Source organism: Taudactylus pleione, unplaced genomic scaffold, assembly GCF_031769625.1.
Source record: "Taudactylus pleione unplaced genomic scaffold, aTauple2 ptg000927l, whole genome shotgun sequence".
Classification (NCBI taxonomy): domain Eukaryota; kingdom Metazoa; phylum Chordata; class Amphibia; order Anura; family Myobatrachidae; genus Taudactylus; species Taudactylus pleione.
The window spans coordinates 2,083,457-2,104,718 of record NW_028285328.1 but is presented as its reverse complement, the minus strand read 5'-3'; the positions used below and the strand labels follow the sequence as shown (position 1 = coordinate 2,104,718).

Here is a 21,262-nt window from a genome sequence, read left to right as displayed (position 1 = left end):
ACTTGCCTACCCTCCCGATTTGGGCGGTAGCCTCCCGAAAATCGGGTGCCGCTCCCGACCTCCCGGGTTGGCAGGCAAGTCTCCCGGCTGCCGTGGATACCTCCTGTCCCACCGCAATAACTTCTATAATCCCGGCAATGAAGGGGGGTTGTGACGCGAATCGCGTCATTTTGGCACCGCCCCCTGCTTCACACTGCATGTAATATCGGCAGTGTGTAGCGGGGGCGGGGCCAAAATGACGTGCTCGCGTGGCTCCGCCCCGGCCCGCAAAAACTTATCACCTGGCCGCCCCGCCCGCATTTGATGGCCACACCCCCCAGTAATGCCGATCTGGCTGCTCCCTCCCGGAAGGGGCAGCCAGATAGTCGGCATGTATGATTAGGCCCTGCCAGGTTCTGGTAGTGAGGGAACTACCTGTGAAGTTAGTGCCCCGACAGGGCTAGGATTTATGTTTATGTTTTCTTTATGTTGTTTCTGACATTGTACAATAAAGACTGGCGCCGACCAGCTTGTACTTGCATCCAGACTGGTGTGCTGCTTCCCTGCTGCTGTGTGTGTGTAAGGAAGGAGTCCTCTACCCAGGAGAGGGAACCCCTAATCTGACTGTGTCACAATATGATGGAGAATGCGGGCACCCACACACAGCGAGAGGAAAACTTTCCGTTTAAAAATTAAAGGGACAGACACCCAATTTGTGAGTGTGGAAATAACACTGTGTCCTTGGAGTCCCATAGAGGAGGCGTCAGCCAATGCTCAGAGAGGCAAGGTTCAGCTTCCAACCTACACCCCAGGACAAAATGGAGGAAATTATTAAGGCCTTGCTCCGAACTACAGGAGCTCAGCAGGAGACAAACAAACTTCAGCAGGAATCTACCAGAGCTCAGCAGGAGACTAACAGACTTCAACAGGTCGCCATTGAGGAAACCCGCCAGGCCTTAGCGGAAAACAGCCAGGCCATAAGAGAGGTGGTACAGCACCTGGTCGCCCGGCCCAGAGATGTTAATACTGGTCCTCCCACCACCACTCACTCCGAACGAGCCAGTCACTTCCTCCAAAAGATGACTTCGGGCGATGATGTGGAGGCCTATCTCGCCGCATTTGAAAGAACGGCCGAAAGGGAGAGTTGGCCCCAGGAGCAGTGGGCAAGTCTGGTGGCACCTTTTTCATCTGGGGAGCCACAAAAAGCATATTTCGACTTATGCCTGGCCGATGCCAAGGACTATAAAAAACTAAAACAGGAGATCCTAACTCGCTTGGGAGTCACCACCTTTGTTCGTGCCCAACGGGTCCACCGCTGGGAGTTCCATATGGACAAGCCTTCACGTTCACAGATGCATGACCTCGTCCATCTGTCCTCAAAATGGCTACAGCCTGAGACGCTGACGGGACCACAGATCGTGGAAAGGGTCGTGATGGACCGGTACCTGCGATCATTACCCGCTACTCTGCGCAAGTGGGTGAGCCATGCAGACCCTAAGACCACGGACCAGTTGGTCGAGCTAGTGGAGAGGTACGTGGCGGCTGAGGAGCTGAGGAGTATGCCCCACCAAGCCCCGAAGGCGCACCGGCGAACTCCCACAGACACTGGTAAGACTGTTCCAGGGGAGAAGGGTGCTGGGCGGTGGGATGTACCTAAGACTGAGGGTGTAGAACCTGGAGACAGGCCTGCCAGGCCAGGAAGGTTCTTGCCCCGTAAACGACTAGACATTAATATGATTCAGTGTTTCCGGTGTGGTGACTTCGGCCATATTTCCGCTAATTGTTCACTTACAACTGAACCTATGCAATGTGATACTGCTCATGTCTACCGCAGGGGGTCTTTCTTTGCACAGATAGCCTGTACAGCTGACCGGCAGGCTGAGACTGATAAGCACATGTGTGTACTCACTGTAGATGGCAACCGAGTAGAGGCACTGCTAGACTCTGGTAGCTTGGTGACACTTATAAAAGCTGAGCTGGTGAACCCCTTGAGGCATACAGGGAAAACTGTTGGTGTGACCTGCATACATGGGGATACTCGATATTTTGTTACGGCCAAGGTGAACATCGAGACACCATGTGGCTCTGCTATAGTTTCTGTGGGTTTGGTGCATGGTCTGATGTACGATGCAATATTGGGAAGAGACTTTGCTCACTTCTGGAAATTGTGGGAAAGCCATTTTGTTCCAGAAGTGAACAACCCCGGTCCACTTGAGAAGGTTGTCGATATAGTAGAGGTGGGAAGTGTTGTTGGGCCAGTGGATCGTCTGCCTGATTTAGAGGCCAGAAGAGAGGTCTTTGCCGTGGAGCAGTTGAATGACCCTACTTTGGTGAAAGCCAGGGAGAATGTAAAAGTAGTTGATGGTAAACCCGTAGACCCTGATAGTCCTTTGTCCTATCCCCACATGGCAATGTGTCAGGATTTGTTATATCAGGTGACTAAGAAGGGGGAAGATATTGTGGAACAACTAATAGTTCCCAAAGCCTACAGAAGAACAGTGTTGGATCTGGCCCATGGTCATATAACGGCAGGCCATCTAGGGGTAGAGAAAACCACTGAGCGAATAATGCAGAGGTTTTTCTGGCCCGGGCTTCATAAAGAGGTGTCTGACTTTTGCGCATCCTGCCCTGAGTGTCAGTATCATGCTCCCAGGCCACATTTTAAGGGTCCACTAGTTCCAGTGCCTATTATAGAGGTGCCAATAGTAAGAGAGCACCTGGAACCGGCTCAACACGCACGGCAGAGGGTATACAACCGCAATGCTCGGTTACGCAGCTTTGCTCCTGGGGACAGAGTGTTAGTGTTGGTTCCCACTGTGGACAATAAACTTTTGGCTAAATGGCAAGGGCCCTTTGAAATCTTAGAAAGAGTGGGACAGGTCAATTACAAAGTTTACCAGCCGGGGAAAAGAGAGCCGGAACAGATATACCATATAAATCTGTTAAAGCCCTGGAAAGATAGAACGGTACTGTCGGCCGTCCGAGCCCTTCCAGTAAATCCAGGGCCCTTAGTTCCCGAAGTGACAGTGGCAAAAACCCTGTCGGCAATTCAACAACGAGAGGTCAAGGAGTTTCTGGTTAGAAATAGGGTGCTGTTCTCTGACGTACCTGGGAAAACCTCGGTCGTTAAACATGACATCATCACTGACCCAGGGGTTAAAGTTAATCTAAAGCCCTATAGGTTACCAGAAGCACCAAGAGCATCGGTGTCGAAAGAAATTAAAAATATGCTAGAGTTAGGGGTTATTGAAGTATCACATAGTGAATGGTCAAGTCCCATTGTGTTGATTCCAAAGCCCGACGGGAGTGTGCGTTTCTGCAATGACTTCCGAAAGTTGAACAGTGTTTCAAAATTCGATGCCTACCCGGTGTCACAGTGGAGAAGGAGGCGTTGGCCATAAAGTGGGCGTTAGGGGCCTGTTGTCTAAAGCAGATGCGTTGTCACGCGTTCATTGTTTGGGGGCTTCAGTTGTTCCGCCCCACAGGTCGAAACAAAGGGGGGGGGATATGTGATAGGATCACTGGTAAAGTGGTCTGTGGCAGGTACATTTGTCCCAGATTTCTGTCATTATGTGTTTTAAACCCCCAGGAGAAAGTCTGCAGTGTAGCAGGCTTGAGTTTCGGCTTTTTGAAAAGTCGGTTTGGGACCTGGGGGTTGTGGGTGAGAGGAGAGGGAGGGCTCCACCCACGGCCACTCCAGGTTTTGGTTCTCGCAGCCTGGTAACAGGCTTGTTAGTTTCCAACTGAGAGTGGCCAATATAAGCCTAGTGTGTTTAGGGCTGATTGTCTCACCTGGGAGAACAGACAGGGAGTTTGCTCAGAGACACTTGAAAACCTATCTGTGAGTATTGTGTTGTGCTTTTGTTGCTGGCGAGGGCATTAGGCCCTGCCAGGTTCTGGTAGTGAGGGAACTACCTGTGAAGTTAGTACCCCGACAGGGCTAGGATTTATGTTTATGTTTTCTTTATGTTATTTCTGACATTGTACAATAAAGACTGGCGCCAACCAGCTTGTACTCGCATCCAGACTGGTGTGCTGCTTCCCTGCTGCTGTGTGTGTGTGTAAGGAAGGAGTCCCCTACCCAGGAGAGGGACCCCCTAACCTAACTGTGTCACAATATATATATATATATATATATATATATATCTGACTAGCGTAATCTAATGTATCTCAGAGTGGCACCCTCTGCTTGATATATATATATTAGATCTACAATCCGGCGGCACTCATTGCAATGTTGTAACGGGAGACCAGGTTTCAATGTTTTAATGTAAACATTTCCCTCAGGGCATGAGTGCCGCCTGATGGTTGTTCCATACATCGTGGTCCCCTCTTTGGAGGCTCATGTGAGGAAGACACCTGCACTTTCAACTACACTGGCTTGGAGGGAGTGCTGCTGGAGCGATTTGTGTATATATTTAGAAAACGAAGGGTGCGGCACTCATAGCATGTAACAACACATGACAGGAGGCGGTGGAGTGTATCGACGCGCCAGTTCAATAAAAACTTTTTTCAAGATAAAATTTTATCTTGAAAAAGTTTTAATTGAACTGAAACGTCGATACACTCCACCGCCTCCTGTCATGTGTTGTTACATGCTATGAGTGCTGCACCCTTCGTTTTCTACCATTGTTTTCCTGTGAGGGCCAGTGCCAGATTAAGGTCTGCATGGGCCTGGAGCTGAACTTCATGAAGGGCCTATTGTGTGCCGCTGCAGGTATGACCAGCATTGGCAACTGTCTTGAACCACTTTATAGTGGAGCTCCTAAATAAATTGATGGAGGTTTTTTTGTAAAATGGTGAAAACTGTATGGTATGCTTTTTCTTAACCCCCTAGAATAGTTTAGATCAGGGCTCGACAAATCCCGGGGGCCAGGTCGCCATGGCTACCAGATTTTGCTGCCTGGCTACTAGATTTTGCAGTGAGGGAGAAAGCAGATCCTCATCAACTCTGGTGGAGATTCGTGCCTATAGTATTGCGGTGTTCATATCATGCACAGGAGTGCATGTGCTGAGTGTCGCCTGCGGTGACTGCTGTGCCTCTGTCCGTCCCGGCCTGCGCTGATGACTCCTCTCCATCTTGGCCTGCTCTGATCCCTGCTGTCTGTCCCAGTCTATGCTGATCTTCCTGTACGTCCCGGCTGTCTACTGTCTCCTATCTCCGGCTGCATAGAGCTCTCCAGTAGTAGGGTCTACGGTGTGACCACGATGGGAAGGGGGTTTTGTTGTACTTTCTGGCACCATTATTCTATGTGAAATGTGGTGTGTTATTACTGGAGGGTGGGGGGGGGGTGGAGCAGGGGAGCTGTGCAGAGCAATGAGGGGGCCTCCATTTTACTGCATCCATTCAACTGTGACCATTTTGTGGACTAGTATAGTGTGTATAACAATTGCATAGCACACAGAGCTGTGCTCCTCACTCCTGTAATTTTTTTTGAGGGGACTGTGGTCTGGCTCCTACACTTTCATCCTGGCTCCTAGATTTTAGAAAAATTTGTCAAGCCCTGATTTAGATTAATAAGAAAAGAACAAAAAATTCTTAAAATTGTTCACTGCAAATTGCCATATTTATGTACGTTTTCATCCCACATTCGTAACCACTGTAGTAAAATAATTAGTGAACTGCCTTCTTAGGTGTTGCCTTTTAATAAAAAAAAAACAATGGCAATACTGGACCAGGACAGTAAGGGTTAACTTTGACAGAGGACGATTTGGTGCATCCCCACTCTGGCAAGAAACTTAAATCAATTACAACCTTATCTGCAGTAGTAGTTACATGATCTATTTTATTAGCTATCCAAAAGGATTCCTCTACATCGGTGTGTGTAAATATACAGAGAATATATATATATATATATATATATATATATATATATAGTTAGATAGATAATGCAAATAACAGTGCAGTGACTGCCATATAATATAGAGAGCATCGCAGTGGTCACAGATAATACTGAGAACATCTCAGTTACTGACATATAATACAGAGAACATTGCAGAGACTGCCATATAGTACAGAGGACATCACATTCACCTCCATATAATGCAGAGGACACGACAGTGACTCTCATAGAGTACAGAGAACATCACAGTGACCTCCATATAATGCAGAGAACATCACAGTGACTGCCATATAATATAGAAAGCATTGCAGTGACCAACATAATATGTAGAAAACATTGTCGTGACTGCCATATAATACATAGAGCATTGCAGTGACTGACATATAAGATCGTGACTGCCATACAATACAGAGCATCGGTGCCTGCCATAATACACCAAGCATTCAAGTGACCACTACAAAGAACATAGCAGTGACCACAATATAACATAAAGAGCATTGCAGTGAGTGCCATATAATACAGTGAACATTGCAGTGAGTGCCATATAATACAGAGAACATTGCAGTGAGTGCCATATAATACAGAGAACATTGCAGTGAGTTCCATATAATACAGAGAACATTGCAGTGAGTGCCATATAATACAGAGAACATTGCAATGAGTGCCATATGAAACAGAGAGCGTCTCAGTGACCAACAGATAATACAGAGATCATTACAGTGACGTCATATTATACAGAGAGCACCGCAGTAAGTGCCATATAATACAGGGGGATGTCTCAACCCTAACACTGTAATCCCGGTAAGGGATTTAACATAGGGCGTCAAATTACCAACGCCTATGTTAGTCCCAATGCCGGAACGCCGAGAGGACGCTGGACCGATCGTTCTCTGCCGGGGGTAAGTATACACGTAGCCGGGGATGGGGGGGTTAGGTTTAGGGACTCCCGGGGGAACTTAGGGCTAGGCACCCCCCCCCGGGGAAGGCTAGGGGCCAGGGGAAGGGAGGGTCAGGTTTAGGCACTGGGGGAAGGTTAGGGTTAGACACCCCCAAGTGAGGGTTAGGATTAGGGTGCGGGGAGGGGGGCTAGGTTTAGGCACTGGGAGGGAGGTTAGGGTTAGGCACCCCTAAGGGAGGGTTAGGGGAGGGAGAGGGGTAGAGATAGTATACTTACCTGCGCTGTTGGGATCTTCACCCATCGGGCTGCCGGTGTCGGGATTTGAACCGCCGGGCTCACGTCCGGCGGTCATACATACTTGTTCCAATACAGGGCATCATGATAGATATACTACACTAAGCATAAGTGACCGCCATACACTTTACAAAAAAAACCATTGCAGTGAGTGCCATATAATACAGAGAACTCCAACGGCCACCACAAAATACAGAGGACACCACAGCCACAGACTATGGCCCCTGAAATATGGGATAAACCAGATAACAAGTTGTTGGCAGATAGAGGTCTATAATACAGCACAGCCCCACAGCTGCCTAACGCCTCCATCCGTCACTACTGCAGCCCTCTATACTGTGTGCACCGCAGCTAGTGTGTCAACACAGACACACTGAGCCTGCGGCTGTGCTGTAGTAAAGCAGAGCCAAGGCAGGAGGCCGACATAGATACACATACAAACACACATATATATATATTATATATATATATATATATATATATATATCAGAGCCGTAACTAGACATTTTGGAGCCCTGTGCCAAAAGGAGCAGTGCCGCCCACACCCCCTAATTTTTCAAATAGGGACGTAAGATAATGCCCCTGAAAAAGGGCCATGGCCTCATGGGGAAAGGCCAGGGAAGAGATAGGGGAGGCCAGCAGATGCTGGGGGTAAAAGAAGAGGAGGCTAAAAGTAAGAATTATAATAAACAGGAAAATTATATACAGAGAGAGAGAGAGAGAGAGGCATATAATTACTCTATATATACACATTATCTCTCTTTCTCTCTCTATACAGAGCAGAGGTGTGGCACTCTTAAGGTGCCCATACACGGTGCGATATAGCAGCCGACCCGAATGATTGGTTTGATATCGCTGCTATATCGTACCATGTGTGGGTATGATATCGGCCAGAGCGCGCTCTCGTGGGGTCGTACATCGCACCCCCAGATCTTACTGCAAGTTCAATTGATCTGGAGATGCGATGTACGATCCCACACAGCGCTATGCGGGTGGGGGAGGGGGGTGCCGGCATATGGGGCGGTCAGCAACCCGATCACAGCGTGTGTGGGGACCATCCAATATGTCAGACGTCGGATCCCCCATCGCATCGCAATGTGCATATTGCACCGTTTATGGGGGCCTTTAGCTTAAACATTTTCTGAGACTGGATGCAGTATCAGTGTGACTCAATGACTGAAATGTTGATAATGCATTCAGTCTCAGAAAATGTTTATTTAAGCTAAAGGCTGGTACACACTAGACGATGCCAGGAGCATTCGACAGCATGGGCCCCGCTAACAATATAGCCTGTCGGACCTGCATGCAGGTCCGACAAGCAATGTCGCTGACAACGTACGGGAGCGCACGTCATCAACGACATAGCTGGTACACGCTGGTTGATGCGGACGATATGTTGGCCCGATCCGCCGGATCGGGCAAAATATCGTCTAGTGTGCACCCGGCATTAGAGTGCCCCAACTCTGCTATGTAGATTTTTCTGACTGTGAGGACTAGGGGGGTCATTCAGACCCACTCGCAAGCGGCAGTACGCTCGCAAGTGGGTCGATGTTCCCCACTGCGCATGCGCACGACGGAGGGAGCTCCGTCGTGCGCATGCGCAAGACCCGGACTGCGACAGCCAAGCTGTCGCTCCGGGTCTCGCACCAAAGGGGGCGTGCTGTCGATGGTGACTGACAGCACGCCCCCTTTGGTGGGCATGCCTGCCAGACGGAGGCGTTCCCATGGGAACGCCTACAGTCTGAAGCCGGCCCCATTGACATCACTAGTGATGTCAGTGGGAGTGATTTTGGCTCTGATAGAGCCAAAATCACTCCAGGGCTTGTGGCTGGGAAACCCTACCGCAGGGTTTCCGTCGCAAGTCCCCCCCCCTTTTTTTCCTACTTTTGCATGAAGAGGATTATTATGATCCCATATGGGTGTGTCACCCCAGCAATTTATTATTGAAGATGAGAGTGTGGACCTATTTGGACTATATATATATATATATATATATATATCAGTTCCAATGAACTGCACACATTACATCAATGGATATTGTGTGGGTGCCAAGCAGTATAAATAATGCAAATGCTCCATCCACTTCCTGCATTCACAGGATGCGGAATTCAGCCAGCACACCACTAAGATATAAATGCAGGAAGTGGATGGAACATTTATATATATATATATATATATATATATATATATATATATATATATATATATATGTTTGGATATATGTTTTTTTTTTAAAATAGTACTTTCTATTTAGAAAAAAAGAAAACTATCCAAAGCTTCAATACACACATTATTGAGTACAGATCAATTTTCAAATGTCTCCTTAACCATCTAACTACTAAAATGTGTGTGAAAGCTCAGTGAAGCTATCTTTATTCTGAAGCTGCGTACACACGTAAAGATATTCTGTCCAACCAGCCAGCTAGGTGATTGGTTGGAATGAGAATCTGGTAACGTATGATAGTAAATGACAATCAGCAATTTGCTCCCAAACACCGGTAAATGGGAAAAAAATGTTGTTTGAACAAATTGTTTTGATCAAACATTTAACAAACTTGTCTGACGTCATTTTCATTTGTTTTCTGGCATTTAGGAGCAAATTGCTGATCATCGGTTACTCCCATACGTTACCAGATTCTCATTCCAACCAATCACCTAGTTGGCTGGTTGGACAGAAAATCTTTCCGTGTGTGCCCAGCTTTAGTGGAAAAACAAGACAAATTTAGGAAGAATCCGCGTACTCACACCTAGCTCCCAGTAATTAACGACAATGTTCCTCTAACATTACATTGCAAACATGAAAGATGTGATATTACATAGGCGCTCGGGTAACAATGGTTCCCCTGTTCTATTTAGGTTTCTTCTTCATCAAACGAGATGCTGAATCTCAAAATAGAAATAGCTATAAACCCCTGTGATCAGGGAGCTGTGAGCAATACAATATCCCGTAATATGTTTAAAAAAACCTTCATGGTAATATTGTCACTGAAATAGATTTCGTAAAGTCATTAAAATTCAACCACAGCCAGGAAAACCTCCTCTTTAAGTGTTTCTCAATTCCAGACATATGGCTCTAGTCAAAAGAAAAACACATATATGCCATAAAACATTCTGGGTTTCTATTTTCCTTTTTAATATACATCAAGTCCCAGATAACCCCATCTGGCAATAGTCCCCTACGTCTATCGGCTCTGGCCTCCTGCTCATAATGGCAAATCCATACTAACGCGTTTCGATTCACGATCTTTATCAAAGTATATTTATGTCTTAAAAACCCTCAAATTGGGAGCAATCTGGCTAAAATGAGATAACTGGGAGGCAGGCGAATCAGGGATAATCATATTCATTGTGTTACAGGGTTTGACCCCTCAAACTCAGCTCAAAGAATGTTCGTTCAATAACTGTAGATAATAGAGGGAAATCTAATACAAGGAGCTGTGAGCAGGGGGACCAATCACAGCTGGCAATGGTTTGTTTGCAGCTTCTGATTGGTCCTCTGGATTAGCGTCACCTCACTGATTTTCTTGAGATGCTGCAAAAGTAAGAATTGATCTCATCTAAAACTATTTTTATTACATTGTAAAAATCAAAACAGCAGAAGGTTTTCCTTGAGGCGAGAGAGAAAAAATCTGTGTGCGTCCATGTGATCGGAATATAGATTGTAAGCTCCACTGGGGCAGGGACTGATATGAATGGGCAAATATTCTCTAGGTGTATAGCCGATAAAGTCCTCATGTTAGTGTATGGGGCACTATAAGGAAGTCAAATAAGAGTATTAGTTCCTGCTGGTGCTACTGATATTCCTTATGCAGGCAGATAAGATCAGTCCATCACACACCTCGTGTTGTCACATTGCCCTTGGGGAGGTGTCGTATGTAAATGTTCATTGTATTGATTAACTATTTCACACCTGCACCTGTCAGCCGCCTGTGATGGGATGCAGAGGAAAAGTTTCAGGTACTTCTCTAAGCTGCGCCCCTCATTACATTTATACCTTCCAGGTCTTTATCCTGCAGAACAGTCTCCTGTCTCAGCTCCTTACATCTTGTGTCTATTTGTTCTCTATCACATGTTTTCTCTGTGATTACATTCCCTGGGATTACACGCCTGTTGTGCCTTAGCGGTAGTAGCGGCTGAGATACAAGTAGTGGTGACGGGAACGTTACAGCTGGGTGATTCCGGACGACCAGTGACTGGCCAGGTAACCCTCCAGGTGATGGCAGAGATATGTACATGATATGTATATAATGTGTGCGGACAGGTATCTTGTTTCTCAGGGGGTATTTATGCTGATAAACGATTTCTGTTACATTTTAATATTGTGCAGCTGCCCACAAATGCCAAATGGGGGCCTGATGGTCACATTTCTTGATGCCCGTTGCGCGTCCTTTGTACTGTGCAATCAGTGCCGGATAACCAAATAGGCAGAGTAGGCACCGGCCTATGGGCCCCGCGCCTTTATAATATTCATTTCATCTTGAAAGAAAATTACAATCAACTTTCTTAAATTGTTTCCAAAAGATAAAAAAAAACGAATCAATTCATAGGGCTCTATTTATTAACATTATTTTTACTAAAATAAAGTGATAAAGTCTGTTTTGTGTTGTCACACCCTTTTCACATTATGTTAGTATCACCTGTAGTTATTACAGGGCAATTGGAGTAGAATCGTAAAATTCTACTCCAACCACTAATTATCACTTATTTTTAGTAAAGCAGATCGCATTTCCCATAACTGTAATGGGAAATGTGATCTGACCAGAGTTACTAAAAATAAATTGTAAAAAAATACCGGGGGAAGCCCTGTGATAATAACTCCACCTGGTAGGTGGCGTTATCCAGGGTCTCCCCCGGTTACCGGACTCCTGCTCCGCTATAACGGGGAGAGCAGAGCCCAGAGCCGGTCCCAGTAATCAGCTGTGTGGTCTAAACAGACGGCAAGCTGATACAGTGTAAAAAAAGAAAAAAAAAAGTACTTACCTGACTCCAGGGACCGGTGGTCAGGGCTATGGGTGATGCCCTCCCTCCAGTCAGCTGGTCTCCCATGCTGCACTGCGGCCCGGTCATCAGGTGATCGGGTCCCAGAGCAGTATGGGATATCACCTGACCGGATGACATGGAAGACGTCACCGGAGCCCGGATCATGCAGGTAAGCATAATTAAGGGAGAGGGGGGGTTGCGGGGGGGTCGCAAGGGGTGTCGCGATCGTGGGGGCGGGGTTTAACAACAGGGCGGGGCTTAGCGCTGGGAGGGGTAGCAGTGACGGTCGGCGCATGCGCGGGGCACTGGTCACGGTATTTTTTTGCAAAAATACTGTGACTAGTGTGCGGAGGGGATTCGCAGGGACAGAGCTTTCTCGCAGGCTCTGTCCCTACAAGGGATTTGAACAAAAAGGAGAAAAAGAAACTCTATTTTGTGAGCACTCTTAATAAATAAAGTGATAGAAATAATTAAAACATAACTTTTATTACGTTCAAAGTAAAATATCTATGGCAAAGGACAAAAAACAAGACAAATAACATAAAACATGAATGCACCCTCAATATAATCGATTAGAGAGGTCTCTAGGAACAATTTAGTGACGAATCATATCGCATAATAGGACCCCTATAAATCGATGAATAAGGGGATTGATTATTAGAAGTCAATGCTTCATAAGTGAAACATAATCACATAGTTCAACACAATTATTGTATCATTAAACACATAGTTCGATACAATTATTGTATCATTAAACAACGGCGAACATCTTAGGCATCAAAATTGTCACATAACAACTTAATGGCTCTGTTTCAAATCTCACCAGTCTGTCTGTTGGGCTACCTGGTTAGAATGAAATAACAGGACGGTCAGGGTAAAGATTGATCCACCTGTAATACTACTGCCCCTCACTTAGCAGAAGGCCATCAATGAGGGGTGAGGGATCATCCAGTGGCTGTTTGACCCTTAGAAACAACAGTGTAACCGTAACGTTACTCACTATTTCGCTTCTGCTGTTAAGGGTCTTACAGAATGCATTGGACCCTTAATGAGAGAGTTACTCTAAATGAGATTGTCATCAGTTAATAGAGTTGATAGGAAGGAAGTGAGTAACTATTCATAGATATTGTCACAAATATTTGACAGAAATATAAACTGGAGGTTTCGTCCTATGATATAATGTGTAAATGACTTAACCATAGTATTACGGATCATATGTTAACAGATAAATCTTTTAACAATAAAACCCTTCATAAGGGAATGAACCTGGACTGTTTGATTCCTAGAAGAAGGTAGCCAATGCTTAGGAAATTATTATTATTATAATCAAGTTGACAACTTGCATTCTGTAAGACCCTTAACAGCAGAAGCGAAATAGTGAGTAACGTTACGGTTACACTGTTGTTTCTAAGGGTCAAACAGCCACTGGATGATCCCTCACCCCTCATTGATGGCCTTCTGCTAAGTGAGGGGCAGTAGTATTACAGGTGGATCAATCTTTACCCTGACCGTCCTGTTATTTCATTCTAACCAGGTAGCCCAACAGACAGACTGGTGAGATTTCAAACAGAGCCATTAAGTTGTTATGTGACAATTTTGATGCCTAAGATGTTCGCCGTTGTTTAATGATACAATAATTGTATCGAACTATGGGCCTGATTCAGACCCACTCGCGAGCGGCTGTCCGCTCGCAAGTGGGTCGATGTTATGCACTGAGCATGCGCACGACGGAGGGAGCTCCGTCGTGCGCATGCGCCAGACGCGACGAGCGAAGGAAAGTCCTTCGCTCGTTGTGTCCGATCAAAGGGGGCGTGCTGTCAATGTTGATTGACAGCACGCCCCCTTTGGTGGGCGTGCCGGGGGCGTGCCTCCCTGACGGGGGCGTTCCCACGGGAACGCCTCCCGTCAGAAGCCGGCCCACTGACATCACTAGTGATGTCAGTGGGAGTGATTTTGGCTCTGATAGAGCCAAAATCACTCCGGAGCTTGCGGTTGAAAACCTCAACCGCAGGCTCCGGCTCGCAATTTCGATGGTCGCGATGGTCTCGACCATCGCGGCCATCACAAAGCACGCTCGTATAGCCTGTGGGTGGTGACCCACAGCTATACGAGCGTCCAGGAGGACGCTCCATGAAAATGGAGCCCGGCCCTCATTCAGAGCGTGCGCTCTGCTCAGAGCTTACGGCTCTGAATGAGGGCCTATGTGTTTAATGATACAATAATTGTGTTGAACTATGTGATTATGTTTCACTTATGAAGCATTGACTTCTAATAATCAATCCCCTTATTCATCGATTTATAGGGGTCCTATTATGTGATATGATTCGTCACTAAATTGTTCCTAGAGACCTCTCTAATCGATTATATTGAGGGTGCATTCATGTTTTATGTTATTTGTCTTGTTTTTTGTCCTTTGCCATAGATATTTTACTTTGAACGTAATAAAAGTTATGTTTTAATTATTTCTATCACTTTATTTATTAAGAGTGCTCACAAAATAGAGTTTCTTTTTCTCCTTTTTGTTCAAACTAGTATCTACTCTAGTGAGCACCTCCAATACCCGATATGTGACTTTGATATTGGTAGGGAACAGTATATATTTCATCATTTTTTGTCAGTGCGTTGATTTTTCCCTCCTTCCCCTTTTCCCCTTATTTTGATCCTGCAAGGGATTTGTAGGAAATCCCTGTGATATTGCCTGAATTCTCAATGCGAATTCAGGGCCTGATTCAGACCCGCCCGCGAGCGCTATGCGCTCGCAAGTGGGTCGATGGTGGCCCAGTGCGCATGCGCACGACGGAACCGGCTCCGTTGTTCGCATGTGTGAGACCCGGATAGTGACGGGCAAACCGTCGCTCCGGGTCTCGTACCAAAGAGGGCGTTCTGTCGATGTTGAGTGACAGCGCACCCCCCTCGGTGGGCGGGCCGGGGGCATGGCTGCCCAGACGGAGGTGTTCCCATGGGAACGCCTACTGTCTGGGGTCGGCCCCACTGACATCACAAGTGATGTCCGTGAGAGATCTTTCGGATCTGTTAGAGCCGAAAGCTCTCTGGGGCTTGCGGCAATGAGACCCTACCACAAGGGTCTCGTCGCCAGCCCGATGGTCGCGATGGTCTTGACCATCTTGACCATCTTCCTGGCCACTCGCTATAGCTGTGGGTGGTCACCCACAGCTATGCGAGTGGCCAGGAGGAACCTCTAAAAAAACAGAAGGCTGGCCCTGATTCAGAACGAGCGCTCTGTCAGAGCGTCCGCCTCTGAATCAGGCCCTCAGTCAGTAATATCATACTACAATCTGCATTACCAATGCGGATTGTAGTAAATAGAGCCCAAAGAAACAAAAACTTTACATTAAAGACTCTATAGAGAAAATACTGTAATAATGTCACGTACCCATTAACAACTTACAGTACATAAACCATAGACATCAGATTCACAGTACAGTTTGTCTCCTAAAAGCTCATCTTCTGTCAGCTGCTGTACATGCTATAGATGGAGGAGCCCCTTCAGGGCTTGGCACGTGGAGGCAGGTGCCTCCAGTGCCTCTGGGAGTTACGCCTCTGGATAGCACTGTAAATAAGCGAATTGGGGGGTGGGGGCAGGCAGCCAGTGACTAAGCAATGCATATTGGTTGCTGCTCAATCAGCTTAGTAAGACCACTCAGGTGCATGAAAGGGAGGCGTTAGTCTATACAAGTAACAACAGAAATATATCCCCCAGCACTCAGAATGATATCAGCAAAAAGATTTGAAGTACTACATGGTGGTAGATAATTCAGAGATCTTAGTTGCATATATTTGCAAAAATATGTGTAAGCCTCCAGGCCACGTCACGGCCAAGAGAACTCCTACACCCTTCTGCCTGTTGAGCTGCCCTGAGCATCTTTAGAATACCCCCTGGGCAGTGCTCCACTTCCTAGGCTGGCAGCCCACCCCCTAAGTTTGATGTTGTGACATCACAGGTATAGGGGGCAGCACAGGGTGGCACAGAGCCCTGTTCTTGCCCTGGCAATAAGCTTGGCAAACAAGTCAGCCCTGCTCTATCTGGTTACTGCCATTAGGATATACTCAAGGCAAGGTGTGTGGGCACCCTAGGCAACATTTCACCCACTGCCCCTGCTCCTTCCAATTCATACTATGCCACATATTAATGACGCTAATTTATAATATGCCACACAGTAGAGCCCCAAGCCATACTGTGCCTCGTAACCCTGCCCCCAATTCATAATGGGGGCAGGGTTATGTTCCACAATTCATTATATGTGACACATATGTATCCCCAATTCATAATTATGCTACACATCAATGCCTCCAATACATAATATGCCACACATTAATGCCCCAATATAGAATATGCCACACATTTGTGCCCCCAATACATATGCCACACATTTATGCCCCCAATACATAATATGCCACACATTTATGTCCCAATATAGAATATGCCACACATTTGTGCCCCCAATACATATGCCACACATTTATGCCCCCAATACATAATATGCCACACATATATGCCCCAATATATAATATGCCACACATTTCTCCCCAATATATAATATGCCACACATTTGTGCCCCCAATACATATGCCTCACATTTATGACCCAATACATAATATGCCACACATTTATGCCCCAATATATAATATGCCACACATTTGTGCCCCAATACTTATGCCACGCATTTGTGCCCCAATACATATGTCACACATTTATGCCCCCAATACATATGCCACACATTTATGCCCCCAATACATAATATGCCACACATTTGTGCCCCCAATACATATGCCAAACAACTGTGCAAGAAAGTGATTGTATGCCACATAGCCCTGAATTATGGCAAACAATGTCCCTAGTACACAGGTTCTCAAACTCAGTCCTCAGGACCCCAAACAGTGCATGTTTTCCAGGTATTCTCACAGAATCACAAGTGATATAATTAGCTCCACTTGTGGATCTTTTAAAATGTGTCAGTGAGTAATGAATACACCTGTGCACCTGCTGGGTGACCTGGAAAATGTGTCAGTGAGTAATGAATACACCTGTGCACCTGCTGGGTGACCTGGAAAATGTGTCAGTGAGTAATGAATACACCTGTGCGCCTGCTGGGTGACCTGGAAAATGTGAACTGTGTGGGGTACTGAGGACCGAGTTTGAGAACCACTGCCCTAGTACATATGCCACACATGTGCCCCAAATTATTTATATGCCATATATCTGTGCCAATACATTATGCCAACCATCCATGCCCAAATAGATTTATGCCACACATCTGTGCTTCATTATATATCAGTACCCATTACCCTCTACATACACACACTCACCCTGCCATCACTCATTAAAGCCACACACACATACACTAACCCTGGCAGCACACACACTAAACCAACCTGTCTGGGACTGAAAGAGACATCCTTTTTATTTTGTGGACTCAGCAGCGCCCTCCAGTGGCCAGAGCCCCTAGGCTGCCGCCTAAAGCTGCCTAATGGTAGCAACGGCCCTGCATCCACTGCTCTTATGTACCCTCTGGTAACAGTAGTATGTAGCACCACCTTCTGGCTGGGCATAAAATAGGTGCGTAACGCTGAGGGCTGAGAGCCTGATTCAGACCTGTCCCGGATGCTGCTGCAATTCGTTTGCAATTGACCGATAGTTTAAGGTCTGCACATGCGCAGACGCCACACCGCGCATGCCAGATCTGGTCCTCCATCATTGGATGCAGATGTTGCTTGATTGACAGTCTCCTGTCATGTTGGGATGGGAGTGTTGAACAAAACGGGGGCCTTTGCCAATGTAGATTCACTGGTCTCGGCTGCGTAGTTGAGACAGGCATTCTGAGCAATTGTGGGGTGCTCGATGCCCCCCCCCAATGTTGTTGTTGTAGATCCGATGCTGCATCTTCAGACACCTGCAGCGGATCTGAGAAGCTGGCAGTGAGAGTACATGATATCAAAGACTCTTCCTGCTGCATTTACATAACTTCTCAGATCCGCTGCTACCGAAGACGCCACACCGACCCCACCGGCGCCCATCTCCCAATCAGGCCCCGAATCGCTGCATGTTCTAAACATTATGATTTATCTCTTTGCCTTCTCATTCTCATGTGTGTTCTTATGTTTCTCCCATAGTTGTTCCATATTTTTATACAATGGTCAGAATCTCAACAAAGAACCTAAAACATATGTATTTCTTACTGACTGCGGCCATTCTACTGGGATTTTTGCTTTCCAAACCTATGAACGTTCTGTTGGATCACTGGAGACCTCCGTGCACCTGCTGTGATCGTAGACTAACCACTGATACTATTACACCACTGGGAGACAACCGGACATTTATCATAGCTCCATATTTCGATCACAGAATAAACAAAGAACGTGCAGTTCGTATCCTCAGCATTATACATCATAGAGACGTAAAAGAGCTATACTGCTGGTTCTGTTGTACCGTAAACAAATCTGTGGAGGTTTCCCAGGCTCAGATAGGTATACACACTGACCGGTTCGGATTTCCCTATGGCACAACGGACCTGGTCTGTAAGGAACCACCAAACTGCCATGCCAAGTACCTATCTGTCCATACATCTCCTTTAGGAAACATGATGCAATTACCCCTGTTCCAAATACACAATCAGGACATGAAACCGTTTTCTGCCAACTTCACGGTCTGCATTTCCACCATGTTTGGGAATTACAATAACGTCTTACAGTTCATACAGTCTATGGAGATGTACCGGATACTGGGGGCCCAACGGGTGATGATCTACCTTAATAACTGCAGCACACAGGTGGAAAAAGTTATTCGGTACTACATTGCAGAAGGTGTTGTAGAGGTGATCCCATGGCCAATTCAGCGGTACCTTAGAACTTCTCAAGCATGGAACTATTCTATGGACCCCAAGGACATTGGGTATTATGGTCAAGTGGCAACACTCAATGACTGCATCTATCGGAACATGTACAGGAGTAGGTTTGTGCTACTTAATGATCTTGATGAAATAATTTTGCCATTCAAACACCAGACATGGGACAGCCTGATGAAAAGTCTTCAGCGACTGCACCCAGGAGTGGGGGTCTTTCTCTTTGAAAATCATGTATTCCCTCATACCATCACCACTGATGGAAACTTCTCCAACATTTCATCTTGGCAGAGTTTGCCGGGAGTCAATATACTACAGCACGTTCTCCGTGAGCCAAACAGGCCGAAGTATTTCAATAACCGAAAAATGATTGTGGATCCTAGGAAAGTATTTCAAACATCTGTACACTCTGTTCTAAAATCTATTGGAGGTTATAAAGAGGTCTCTGTAAAGACAGCCCTGCTTTACCACTGCTCAGCACCTATGCAGAAGAACTTAAATACATCTTTAATTGAAGATAAAACTATTTGGAGATATAATGCTTCATTAATTAGAAATGTTAACAAGGTGCTGAGCCAAGTAGAGTTTAAGTAATAATAACCCAAGAAAATGTGCATTTAAGACTACAGTATGTTTCTTCTAAGACCATGCCCTCCTCTGCCACCCCGGCTGTCACCATCAGTCTATGATGGTCTCCTCCACAACCTTGGTTCTCCACTCTAACCTGCTTTCTCCAAAAATGCTATCACTCTGTTGAGCGCCAATGGGGGAATTTGTGATCTCTTGCTCACTTACTCCACTTCAAATTCATTCTCTCTTACTCCCTTGCCAAACAATTCTCCAAAGTTTGCTGCCTTTTTGCCATCTTCAAATCACTCTATTCCCCTTCTTATCTTTACAAGGCTCTGGCACCCACTTTACCTTCAAAATTGATTCCATCTGTCCGACAAGTCTTCCCTAGAGTCTACCACCCTTATATTCCTTCAACCATCTCTCAGGGGTAGAATTCTGTGCTATTCATTCCTACTATCCTCCTCTCTCATCAGTCATCTCAATCCTATCCCCTTCCAGCTCCTACCCCCTAATGCATATTGCCACAATGGTCAACTTATACCCCTCCCTTGGTACCTTCCTCTCATCCTTCAAACATGCTCTGGTCTCCCCAAATCATGAGACCCTCTTTTGACCCATCCACTCTCTCTAACTGCCTCCCTTTCTCAATCCTTCCTTTATTCTCCTCCTACTCTTCCCTAGACCCACTGCTATCTGGATTTCTCTTTTCATTCCACTGAAACCACCCTCTCCAAGGTTACAACATTGTCATGGGCAAAATTAAGGGACATTCTTATCCTCCTCTAAACTTATTCTCCAGTACTCCACTGCAACATTTGTCACCTGGCTGGACCAATTTACAATATGTAGCACTTATCCTTGTGTATTAAATGCCTTTTTCCTATAGTGTTGTTTTCCTATAGATTTTAAGCTTACGAGCAGGGACCTTTTTATGTTTGTCTATTATTATCCAGTCTTGTATTATTGCTGTACTATTGCTGTGTTGTTCCGTATTGGAAATAGTAGTAATATGGTAATGGTAATATGCTGGCACTATATAAACAAATCTTATCATTTGAGAAGTGCAGAAGAAAACCCTTGTGTTTTGGTTTTGGTTCTAAATCTTCACCGTGTTTTGGTTTTAGCGAAACCACCCTCAAATGTTTTGGTTTTGAAGTTCTTGAAAAATTGTAAAAACAGCTAAAATCATGCAAGTTGGACCCGTTTTTGTTCTTACAGAATTAATAACATCAATAACATTCATTTTTAGTTATATCCAGTCAATTTTGACCACCTCACAATGTTGTTTTTAGGCATATTGGTCAAAGGCTGCAGTGAGGTGGCACGGCAGCGGCACAAACATACGGCAGTTTAAAAGAATATAACACATCTATGAAAAATAGTGACACTATAGTGGCAGACAGGATGGCAGATTAATAAAATATATGACCCTATAGAATGTTTTTATTTTTATTAATCAAGAACTAATAGCCTAAGAGTAAAAGCCTAGTAGAAAATATTATATATTACTAACACACTTCACCAAACAGCAAAACACAGAACTCAGCCCTGTACAGGCAAATGGAGATAGAGTAACAGACTCGTAGGGAGTAAATTTACTAAAGTGAGAGTTTTTTGAATTGGAGATGTTGTCCATAGCAACCAATCAGATTCTAGCTATTATTTTCTAGAAGGTGTTAGTTAAATGTTAGGCATAATCTGATCGGATTGCTATTGGCAACATCTCCACTTCCAAAAACTCTCACTTTAGTAAATATATCCCATAGTCTTTACACTAATGCAGCAAGGTGGGCAGGGAAAGGTGGTGCACGATGCAATTGTCTTTGGATCTCCCA

General features: G+C 45.6%; 1 protein-coding gene across 1 annotated transcript; it reads left to right on the top strand.

Moving 5' to 3' along the window:
• The first annotated feature begins 18,146 nt into the window (after positions 1-18,146).
• On the top strand, positions 18,147-20,387 carry LOC148473377 (beta-1,4-galactosyltransferase galt-1-like). Its single transcript, XM_088459684.1, has one exon. It carries the CDS (start codon positions 18,147-18,149, stop codon positions 19,446-19,448), a length of 1,302 nt encoding a protein of 433 aa, XP_088315810.1. The 3' UTR covers positions 19,449-20,387.
• Positions 20,388-21,262: the final 875 nt, after the last annotated feature.

Excerpts from the sequence above, each read along its gene's own strand:
- LOC148473377 (XM_088459684.1), top strand. The coding sequence starts at position 18,147 with ATGGTCAGAATCTCAACAAAGAACCTAAAACATATGTATTTCTTACTG.